This window comes from Spermophilus citellus, assembly GCF_964194105.1.
Source record: "Spermophilus citellus genome assembly, chromosome: 3".
Classification (NCBI taxonomy): Eukaryota; Metazoa; Chordata; class Mammalia; order Rodentia; family Sciuridae; genus Spermophilus; species Spermophilus citellus.
Window position 1 is genome coordinate 5,441,780 of NC_138184.1, and position 11,800 is coordinate 5,453,579.

At 44.2% G+C, this 11,800-nt stretch overlaps 1 protein-coding gene across 7 annotated transcripts in view; it reads left to right on the forward strand.

Annotated features, from left to right (window-relative positions):
• HNRNPM (heterogeneous nuclear ribonucleoprotein M) overlaps positions 1 to 11,800 on the forward strand; it is a 63,609-nt gene that overhangs the window by 31,108 nt on the left and 20,701 nt on the right. For 3 of the 7 annotated variants that reach the window (XM_081287493.1, XM_081287494.1, XM_081287488.1), the window contains 4 exons: positions 5,711 to 5,764; positions 7,522 to 8,324; positions 9,001 to 9,052; positions 11,216 to 11,638. In XM_081287493.1, the coding sequence (XP_081143619.1) occupies positions 5,711 to 5,764; positions 7,522 to 8,324; positions 9,001 to 9,052; positions 11,216 to 11,379 (1,073 nt within the window). In that variant the 3' untranslated portion in view covers positions 11,380 to 11,638. The other 4 variants (XM_081287489.1, XM_081287490.1, XM_081287492.1 and 1 more) reach the window with 3 other exon arrangements.

Here is an 11,800-nt window from a genome sequence, read left to right on the forward strand (position 1 = left end):
AAGCTGTTTTGAATTTAAATTGTTTAGTTGATGATGGTGATAATGCGTTTATTGTGGTTCCGGGTGCTGACATTAGACTGAATTATGGGACTTTTTCAGGGCCAGTGAAATAATATAGGTCTAATTTTGATAGAATGGCTCTGAAAAGTAAATGACTGTCAGTTATCAAATGTACATGTTTAATGCAATATTTGACAGTGAAATTCTCTCAAGTCCCCCTGCCCAATTTGCTTCCAAATTGAAGTTCTCACAGGATTCCCTGTCAGAATTTGGGAAGATGGTTTCCAAGGTCTTTGCCAATGCATTAAGACCTGCATATGACTTTTCCTTATCTGAGGAGGGGGATTGCAGCCTTCACAGGCTTATCAAAGGGGTTAAAGGAGAGCATCAGTTCCCCAATTATGATGCCATTTATGATTTCATTTTGGTTGTTCTTTTGAGCCACTTCTGCCCACCACCCTCAGACTTGCACGAGTGAGATAACATTTTGAGCAGATAGCACACCACTAATCTAGGGTTTCACTTTGAGCTTATTTCAAACTATGCTTAAGTCAGGCTGGGCACGGTGGCACACACCTGTAATCTCAGCAGCTCAGGAAGCTGAGATAGGAGGATTACGAGTTCAAAGCCAACCTCAGCAACAGTAAGGCACTGAGCAGCTCAGTGTGACTGTGTCTCTAAATAAAATACAAAATAGGGCTGGTGCCACTGAGTTCAATCCCCAGGACCAATAAAAAATGAAACAAACAAACAAACAAAAACTATGCTAAAGTTGACCAATGCCAGAGGTCTTCTTACTTTATAATGCTGGTTTGAGCCTGCTTCCATATCTCTATAAAGTGCTGCTCCTTGAAAGGGTAGGGATACGGGCTACTTATAAACATTTTTTTGTAGTTGTATAATAAAATGTGTCCTGTGTACCTAATAGTTATAAAGAGTGAGATTGATAATACTAGATTATTGAAGGACCTTTCAGTATGGGAGGGAGACATGGTGTGATGCATTATGAATCTTGGATGAGATGACTGTACTTTAAAGAAATAGCTAATACTAGGAGTCACGAAAGGCTTAAGTCTGTCAGTTGTGGTGGGCCATTTTCCCAGGAAAGATCAGAGCTTTGTTTTTAAAGGACATTAAAACATCAGAAGCACAGTGTGGTGGCATACATCTATAATCCCAGCAACTTTGGTGGCTCAGGTAGGAGGGTTGCAAGTTCAAAGCCAGCCTCAGCAACCTAGGGAGACCCTGTCTAAAAATAAAAAGTACTGGGAATGTACTTTAGTGAAAAAGCACCCTGATTTCAATCCCCCAAACACCCTCTGATCAAAAAGAAAAGTTATCCAAATCCTATTTTGTAGATGGGACCAGTGCACTAGTCAGTGGAGAAATGTTATATGCATGCATATTTCTTTCTTCTGCTTGGGTGTACTTTTTTTTTTTTAAGTTGGACATAATATATTTATTTTATTTTTATGTGGTGTTGAGGATTGAATCCAGGGCCTTGCATATACTAGCTCTACCGCTGAGCCACAACCCCAGCTCCAAGGTGTCCTTTTTGTGTTATAGCAACCTTCCATCCACCCTCACTAGGCAAGTAATTCAGGAGCCAAGGTGGTTGTGAGGATTATTCAGTACAACAGTAGTTCCAGGCAGGGCATATGTTAAGTGCCCAGTAGGTGTTGTTACTGTTACCAGCAGAGTCCTCTTCCTTTAACTTCGTATGCACTGTAGGTGAACATTGCAGGTAACCTACTAAGTATTGTGGTAGTATGTGGTGTACCTGTTGTGTGGTTGTAATAGACATTGTAGATACATCCTTTTCTAGAATTTGTGACTTTGATTTTTTAAAGAATCAAGGGTGAATGATGGTTTCCTGTAGAATAGTTACATAGGTCAACTTAGTAGTGGCTGTTATGTTTATAATTCTTGTTCAGTTTTTAATGTCTGAAACATAATGTTTATTTCTGGAAAGGCCTAGGGTAAAATATATGTGAATGTGTATGTATATGTATATATTCCCCCCCCTCCACACACACACACAGTTGGCAGGTGGTTTAGGTGGAGGATTTGAAAGAAATTTTGCCAGAAACAAGATGGGAATGTCTCCAAGCTTTGGAGAGCAACTGGTTAGATCCTTGGCAGAGGGATGGTTAGGATGGCCCTGTGGATCCCCATGTGGGTGAAGTCCACCACCTGGACTGACAGGCTGCTGAGGCTCAGCCTGGTGTTGGGGCTTCTTTCTAAGGCAAAGTTTGCTGGCTTTCCTTAGGCTTTTAAAATAGTCATATGCTTATCAAGAGGATTAAAGGAGAGTGAGGGCTCTGTGGTGATTGACAATATGGGATTTCTGGTTAGGAGTAGTACCATTTTTCTAGTAGTCTTTCAAATGGCTTAAAAAATTGACATAAGGTTCTTGCATGTTTTGGGAATTAGAACTGCCTCATGCATCTCTTGCTGCATAACTCTGTTAACACTTTCACTCTGGTAGAGTTTTGGAGGCTCTGCTAAGTGGGCAGTAGTCTTTCTCCTCCATGGTTTGTGGCAGGTGTCCCATTTAACAGAATTTAGTCTTGCGCGCTTGCTGATGCCTTTGGAAGGAACCTAGATTGATCATGGAAACCTCCTAACATTGGAAGGTCTTGAATATTGGGGTCTGTTTCCTTTTGGGTTAGATGGCAGAGCAGTTTCTTCTTTACTTTTCCATGGATGTGGACTTTTGCCATTTAGGTCCCTGTGTTTCTTAGAATCTGTCAGTTGAATTTTCCTTCATTATTGGGGAGGAAGGAGATCAGATGTTCTTGGGCTCTGAAGTTGTTTTTCTCAAAAGCAGTTTAGAGCATGGTAACCTCCTACTTATTTCTGTCTCCTTGAGGGTACCATGGGTGAGGGATCAGGATTCTAAGATTTTCACTGCTAGTTGGTATTAGTTGTTTTCCTAGAATTTATGGAGGCCCGAGAAAGATTGTCTTCAGAGTCATCCTTAAGTCTAGCATCTCAACTCTTCAGGTTGTTATTAGGCCTTCTGTCCTCCATGTTTTTTCTTAAGTTTAACTACTGAAACTGTTTCCTACAGAGTGGTCTATTGTTTGGTGTATCCTTGTTTCTCTTTTTTCCCTTACCATGGTTAGGTAACTCGAATGGTTTTCTTTGATTTTAGTAGGCTGCTAGTGAAAATTTACTTCTGGGCTTGCTTGGTCTGCCTACCTATATCTTTATCTTAGATTTAATAAACCTTTAGAATTTTGAAGGGTGAGTTCATATTTGTATGTGACTAGGGTAGGTATTCTCTTGCCATCACTGGCCTCATTTTCATGTCCTGAAATAGTAGGTTATTTTAAAAAATATTTTAAGACTTAGCATAATTTGGCTTCAAATATCAGTTTTGGGATGCCTCTGGCAAGGACCAACAAGACGATATGTGACTTTACACCTATAGTCACTTTTTCTTGTTCCTAGCCTTTAATCATAGCCAGTCTGTGACTCTGATATACCTCTGTGATGAACATCTTGGCCTCATTCCTCTTCCTACAGTGGTATACTAGCAGATGTGGGCAACAGGGAACTCTTACTGCCCGAACCTGAACAGAAATATCATCCGCAGGGTTTCCTGTCCTGCTGTTTTGGCACCTTTTTAAAGATTGGGACTGTGTAGTCTCTGTCCTGGAATTCCCTGGTATTACTTGTGATCAGACCCAAGGGAGTAAAATAGTCTTTGTCCCAAATAAAATATTTAAATTGGGTTTTCAGAGTATTTACCTGGGTTTTTGTTTGTTTGTTTAATTCTTTGTGTCCTTTTTTGTAGCACTCTTCTGCTCAGTGTGCTTTCTCATATCATATTAGTAGATCTTTGCACTTTGAACAAACGAGTGTACTTGGTGCTTCAATGCTATAGATAGATCTGTGGTCCTTGACCTTGAAAGGATATGTTGCAGTCAAAGAGATGATACTCAGTAGTGGCCCAAGATAACACCAGAGGTTAATACTTGGCAGTGGGCTAGTGAGGAGAACTGTGTGAGGTCCTCAGGCAGTCATATGAATAGCATGTGAAATATGTTAGAACTTAAAAAGGCACCTCTCTGGATAGCTACTGGATATCCTGTGTTCAGAGCAATAGTATAGGAAGATAGTGCAGGAGGTGCAGTTGCAGCTGGAGGGCTGAGGGTCTGGGTGTGTTTGGCATAGTCCGTATATTGGCAGACAGGTTAGACAGTGTCAGTACAGAGGCTTGGAAGTGAGGGTCTAGTGCTCAAGGAAGACTGGAGAGAGAACAGTATCAAACTGGGTGGGAGTCAGTACAGGGAAGGTCTGTGAATACCCATGGAAAGAATTTGGCTTTTCAAATACATGGTGCATCAATTCAGTGTTCTTGCAGGGAATTGTTTGTTCTAGGGGCTGTGATCAGAAAGCATAGTGAATCTTGGCATGGCAAGCTGACCAGGATCTCTGGTGTCATGGAAGAATAAGCCCCGTGTTTGCTGGCAGGCAGGAAGTCCGTTATTTCTTGGTGTGCTTTCCTACCTCCTTCCTCTAGTGAGTTAGTTGGAGTACAATAACAGCCATGGGGTAGGTTTTTTTGGTGTGGGATTGGATGGGGGGCTACTGGGGATCGAACCCAGGGTCACTTAACCACTGAGCCACATTCACAGCCCTTTTCATTTTTTATTTTGAGACAGGGTCTAAGTTGTTTAGGGCCTTACTGAGTTGGTAAGGTTGGCCTTGAACTTGAGATCCTCCTGCCTCAGTCTCCCAAGTTGCTGTGTTTACACACATGCACCACACCTTCCGGCCACCTTTGTGGTTTTTGATGATAATGAGATGTGTTTTGAGGCTGTTGTCCAAGTTGCTGATTTTCAGGACCAGAGAAGTTGGTTTCATTTTCTCCCACATACAAAAGACTGAAGAGAAACTTTAAAAGGTGACACTAATGACAACATTAGGCTAAACTGAAGGATGTTTGGATGAGCTGTTGGTCAGCAAGCAGCAGTGCTTTTTGTTTGGGACAATTGGGGGCGTGTGTATGAGTGTGCATATGTATGTGTATGTATTTTCTTTAAGTTTTGTCTGTTGCTAATTCACCATCTCATCCAGCTCACGCTCACTTCAGGTGGGGCTGGCACAGTCAGGTTGCTATAGTATTTTTATGCCAAGCATGAAATTATGTAGTATGCTTAAGCACTGTGTACAGTGCTGTTGGTTTTCACCTTTTACATAGTAAGTATAACTTTGGTTTTTATTTGATCTATAATAATGAATGCAGGCTTCAAACTTCTGAGTAGTTCCAGAGAGGCCTTAGTTTTTCTGCTTGGGTGAAATGGGGAAGCCTAATTGCTGAGAGTCTAGACTAGCTGTAGAAAACTGTATTGAGCAAGGACCAAGGGCCCCGTTCTTGCTTTGACTTTCTGAGTTCAGCTCCCAGATGCATACAGTTCCTCGCTCTGCTGGACGCATTTGCAGGTGACCTTGTGAACTGGGCCTCAGACTCTGGAGCTACATGGGATGCTAGCATTGTGACCCATCATCAAGGGTGCTTCAGTTTCCTATAAAATGATCATGTCTGTTGTATGTATTTCTCAAACCCCTTAACCTTTATCCTTTTTCTTTCTTTTAAGATTTTTTACTAGAAGTATTTCTACTCTGAGATCTGTTAAGAGCAAGTTTCTATTGCCATAGAGAAATTTGGCTAATTATTTTTTCTTCCTGATTTCCTTAGAAATCCTAAGTAATGCACTGAAGAGAGGAGAGATCATTGCAAAGCAGGGAGGAGGTAGGAAACGCTTAGTTTGATGTTTTGATTTTTTAGAACAGGTTGCTACCGTGGGGGACAGCAGAGCATAGTGGGCTCTGACACAGACTGCCCAGGGTGGGGTGTCTAGTTCTGCCTCTTCTAGCTATGTGACATGTGGCAAGTTACTTAACCTCTCTGTTTTCGTATTACCTTGTAATATGGGGATGCAGTAGTACCTACCTCAGAGGGTTGTTGTGAAGAGTAATTGAGCCAATGCATATAAAAAAAGTACTTAAATGAGTGTGATGTGTGTTAGCCATTGTTACTACAATACTGATATTTGGGGATTTTGTTTTCTTTTATCTGACTGTAAAAGTACATCAGCTAATATACAACAAATGCTTACTAAAATGTGTGCATGCACTCATTATAAAAACCTGGAAAATGCCAAAGAAAGTAATTATTATCTGTCGGCCCACCACCTAGTGGTGAGTGCTATAAACGTTTTGGTATATACGCTTCCATAGAATACACAGTTTTATGGGCACTTAGAACTAAATGTACTTTTTTTGCCCAATTTTTCCTCAAGGCTCTTGAGGGGTTAGCCACTGCCTTGGATCCCCACTTGTTGGGTATTTCTGTTTGTGTGGGGGGAAGGCTGTACCTGGTGCTGTCTCTTCCTAGTTCTGTTGGCATTGGGTGCCAGCCTCATTTCTGCTGCTACTGGACAAGCACCTTATTCTTTTATAAAATGTTAGGATATTAGATAGTTGTTAACCCATTTCTGCTATGAAAGTCTAATATTCTTAAAGTTGTGCTTATTTTTTTTGCCATTTGGTGTGCTGCTATTCAATAGCTAAGGAAACGGGCACAGAGAGGTGGAGTGCCTTGTGCCAGGTCACATTCTTGGTCAGCTATAGAATCAGTTAAAAAAACTGCTGAATTTCTTCTTCCTGAATTTGCATCTTCAGTTGGGTTGCTTGAGTCAGTAACTGGGCTCCCTGTGGTCAACAGACACATGTGAGCAGTATGAAGCTTGGGAGGAGCCTGGAGCTCTGCGAAGTGCTTGTTGGTGGCCTTGGTCCTGGAGCCAGTCTTCCCTGTCCAGAATTGCAAGCTCCATGGACAAGGGTTGCTGTGTACTGACTCTGGATCTATTTCAGAGCCTACCATGCAGTACTGTCATCGTTTTCCTTCCAAGGCCAGCAGAGTTATAGATAACCTGGTTGGTGATTTCCCTGATAGAAACTAAGGTCCTCCAGGAAATGGCCAGTTGTGTGCATTTGTACACAGAGGATCTCTTGTGGGTGTTTTTGTTCATTTTCCTTATCCCTGCTTGGTTACATGACTATAAAATTGCTTTTCTGTGCCTTGGAAGTGCTAAGGGAATGCAGCCAGATTGGCCACCAGCAGGCAGGTTAGAGGGACAGATTGAGAGAGTATAGAAGTTGTGACTTTGAATGACCTCCACATAACTTCTGTTTGTGTGAATGAATGTGGGATTTCGCTTGTCACAGACACTAGCACCTCAGAAACAACTGTGTGGTGTGGGTGTTGTTGTTCTTAAATTTTATTATGGAAATTTCAACTGCAACAGGACAGGAAGAATGATTATAAGGACCCCACATTACCTATTAGTTTTAGTAACTGTTACGATTTGAGGGGTCTTTTAATGTTAAATCACTGTGGGGCTAAATTGCTAATCTGTGGGTGAGCTTGTGAACTGAAGTGCCTAGGCGTGGCATGGTGTACACACAGATACCTGACATCTCCTGTGTTTTGTGTCCCTGTTTAAGGTGGAGGTGGAGGCAGCGTCCCTGGGATCGAAAGGATGGGCCCTGGCATTGACCGCATTGGGGGTGCTGGCATGGAGCGCATGGGCGCAGGCCTGGGCCATGGCATGGATCGAGTGGGCTCCGAAATCGAGCGCATGGGCCTGGTCATGGACCGCATGGGCTCCGTTGAGCGCATGGGCTCTGGCATCGAGCGTATGGGCCCACTGGGCCTCGACCACATGGCCTCCAGCATCGAGCGCATGGGCCAGACCATGGAGCGCATTGGCTCTGGTGTCGAGCGCATGGGTGCCGGCATGGGTTTCGGCCTGGAGCGCATGGCCGCGCCCATCGACCGTGTGGGCCAAACAATTGAGCGCATGGGCTCTGGCGTAGAGCGAATGGGCCCTGCCATCGAGCGCATGGGCCTGAGCATGGAGCGCATGGTGCCCGCAGGTATGGGGGCCGGCCTGGAGCGCATGGGCCCCGTGATGGATCGCATGGCCACTGGCCTGGAGCGAATGGGCGCCAACAACCTGGAGCGTATGGGCCTGGAGCGCATGGGAGCCAACAGTCTAGAGCGCATGGGCCTGGAGAGAATGGGCGCCAACAGTCTGGAGCGCATGGGCCCAGCGATGGGCCCGGCCCTGGGCGCTGGCATTGAGCGCATGGGCCTTGCCATGGGTGGTGGCGGTGGTGCCAGCTTCGATCGTGCCATTGAGATGGAACGTGGCAACTTTGGAGGAAGCTTCGCAGGTTCCTTTGGCGGAGCTGGAGGCCATGCTCCTGGGGTGGCCAGAAAGGCCTGCCAGATATTTGTGAGAAATGTAAGTGGCTCTTCAGGAACTCTTTGGTGGTGTTATACACAGGGGTTGATCTCAGTGGACTGACGACTTGTGGGCTGAGGGTAACGGGTATTCCTCTGAAGAGACAATGGAGAGCACACCTTACTCTTGTCCCCAGAGTCTGGTGCTAATTCATTGTGAAGGCTTACAAAGGAACAGTAGTTCTGCAATTGCCTGGGCTTCCTGATGTGTCTGTTGACCAAGCAGACTATGAGCTGAAAGATTTTAGTTTCTGATCCCTTGGCTTAAGGAGCACCAGTGTTTTGGTATAGTGATTTCAGAGAGAGGTGGCTATATATTGAATTATTTGTAACGACTCAAGCACCTTTAGCCACTGTTGAGTTCTGTAATCTGCTTACACCAGGCTCTGTATGTTCTGCTCCCTGCATGATGTTCCCAGACACTAGAGATAAGGCGACAGGGAGTGAGCTAGCTGTGCCACTTCAGAACCTCATTCTAAATAGACTTATTTGTTCTCTGCTGATCAATATCAGTGTGGAGTTTGGCCAGCTTCTCTATGAGCCTCCTCCCCAGTGATGCAAGTGCTTTACCACTGAGCTGCATCCTTTGTCCCAGGAACCCTCATAGATGATTGTGATGTTTGTGCATTAGGATTTGGTTGAATCACACATTAGTCTACCTTTTTTTCCCCCCTCAGCTCCCATTTGATTTTACATGGAAGATGCTAAAGGACAAATTCAACGAATGTGGTAAGTGTCTGAGAAAGGCTCTCTAGGTGCTTTCCTGTACCATGGCTATTAGTGGTGCTGTTATGTCAGCAACATAGCTTCCTTCTAGTCTGCACAGCCACTGCTCATCAGCTCTAGAGGACTGATGGGTCTTGCCATTGTTCTGCTTTTGCAGATACCCAAGCATGTATTAAGTGTCCTGGTATGTGTTTGCCTCTCTCTCTCTTTCCCCCTCCCTCTCTGTCTGTCTCTTGCTGGGGATTGAACCCAGGGCCTTGGGCATATGAGGCAAGCACTCTATTAACTGAGCTATATTCCCAACCCTTAGCTTTTCTTTTTTTTCTTTTTCTTTCTTTCTTTCTTTTTTTTTTTTTTTTTGCTAACATTTAGAGCACTTGAAAGGTAGTATTTTTCCCTTTTACAGATGAGTCAGGTAAAGCTACCTTCTAAGGTGGCATGACTTGTAAGAGATAAAATACACCCAAGACAAGGTTGCTTTCTCTCACAGCAAGCTGGTTTGGTGTGTCAGCAAGCGCTTGTGTGCCCAGTAGGTGCCATGGGTCAGGCTTGCAAGATCTAGGCACTTAGCATCTTGCGTGGCAGTAAGTCTCTAGTGGAAATTTCTTAGCATACAAGATGACCCTTCTAGAAGGGCCCCTTTGTGGCTGAAAGAAGTTAATCTTCATAGTTTGCTCTTTGGGGTGAGCCCCAGCCTCCATCCACTACCCACCCCTGTCCTTTAAACTAGGTCAGCCTTAAGCCACAAGTTCGATGGCTGCTGGATCAGGGCCTGTTTTGTTTTTCTCATCTCTGGTTTCAGCAGTGGGTCACGACTCACCATTATTGCTGCTTCTCTCTGGTTCTTTGGGGTAAGCAGTTGAGTCAGAGCCTACTTTCTTGTCCCACCCCCACCCCACCCCCATCCTTGCTTTGCATTTTTCCATGTTGTATCTAGATACTTCAAGAAATCAGATTGGATCATGCCACTCCCCTCACCTCTTAGAAAGTAAAAATACTTACGAGCCCCTGGAGGACTTGATCCCAGCACCTACCTTCATCTCACTGATGTCCTTGAACATGAGCTTACAAATACTCTGCCTCCTGAAGTGCTCTGGTGTGAGCTGTTACAGGCCAGAATCTGTCTTCTGGTGAATTTTCACTGAAACGCCTTTTTTTTTTTTTTTTTTTTTAATGGTACCCGGGCACTCAACCATTGAGCCATATCCTCAGCCCTTTTTATTTTTTTAGTTATACATGGACACAATATCTTTATTTTGTTTGTTCATTTTTATGTGGTACTGAGGATCAAACCCAATGCCTCACTTGTGTGAGGCAAGCACTCTGCCACTGAGCTACAACCCCAGCCCCCCCAGCACTTTGTTTTATTTAGAGACAGGGTCTCACTGAGTTGCTTAGGGCCTTGCTAAATAGCCAAAGCTGGCTTTGAACTCATGATCCTCCTGCCTCAGCCTCCAGAGCTGCTAGGATTACAGATGTGCAAACAAATGCCACACCTGGCCACTTAAAACTCTTTTAGAACTTTATTGTGAGAAGCTCCCTGGGATGTTTTCCTTCCCCCAGGTGGATTTGGTGGCTTTAGAATTGTGGGCCCCTAGCACTGACCATAATGTGCTATCTCCTTGGTCCTCATTGGAGTGGACCTTGGCCTCTGGGCTCTTAACCCTCTGTATCTATTTCCATGGTGCTCAACACATACCTGGGGTGCTTAATAGGTGTTTGAAGGAATATGTGTAATCTGCTCGCTAATTATTATATAGCTTACATTTGGACAGTAGAAGTATCTATTGTATTGATGATGGCTTTGTGACTGAGGGTAGTGATATATTGAAAACAGCCTCTAAAATTCTCCTCTCAAGTTGGCTTCACAGGACTCCTCCCATTTTTGAACTTAAAAGGCAAGCACTTTAAACCCCCAGGAACGCTTTTCATGGTGCTGGATCAAATTGTCCTGATAGCAGAACAATGGCAACATGGCCAAAGGACATTTGTCACTAACTCCTGCTGTGGTGTTCTGAGCATTTGTGCTCCACACATGAGGGCCTCTTTCCGTTTTGACTCTGTCACCAAAATCCAACAGGTGATCTGGACTGAGTGGAGCCCAGATTGAGGCTGAGCTCTGGGTTTGCCTGATGCGTATGGTCTCTTCTTCCCTCCCTGTGCCAGGCCACGTGCTGTACGCCGACATCAAGATGGAGAACGGGAAGTCCAAGGGGTGCGGTGTGGTTAAGTTTGAGTCGCCAGAGGTGGCTGAGAGAGCCTGCCGGATGATGAATGGCATGAAGCTGAGTGGCCGAGAGATTGATGTTCGAATCGATAGAAATGCTTAAGCAGTTGCCTTTTTTAAACATCAATACCAGACCTCTGAATTTGTATTTTTTCTTGTTAACCATTTTAATTTGTTGGCTGGATGTATAAAGATGTTTAAAAAATTCAGTTGCTTTTTGGGGTAATTTGAATTACTTTTTTAATGACTGGGGTTCCATTTGACTGTTTGCATTGAGATTGCAATGTGCGCAATTTTTTTTGTAGTTGTGGCATCTTGTTGACATCGAATATGACTTTGATAATAAATACCAGTTCCTGAAAGTGGCTTGCTTTTGCGTGTGTGTTGTGGGGACAACCATCTGAAATTTGGTGGCCTGGAGCCACTTATGCTTCATTCTTTCCTTTGATCCATGATCACCAGGAATCTCACCTTTGCTATTGCTCATCTGTTCCTTGGGTGGGAAAGGCCCTGGCCAGTTGTTT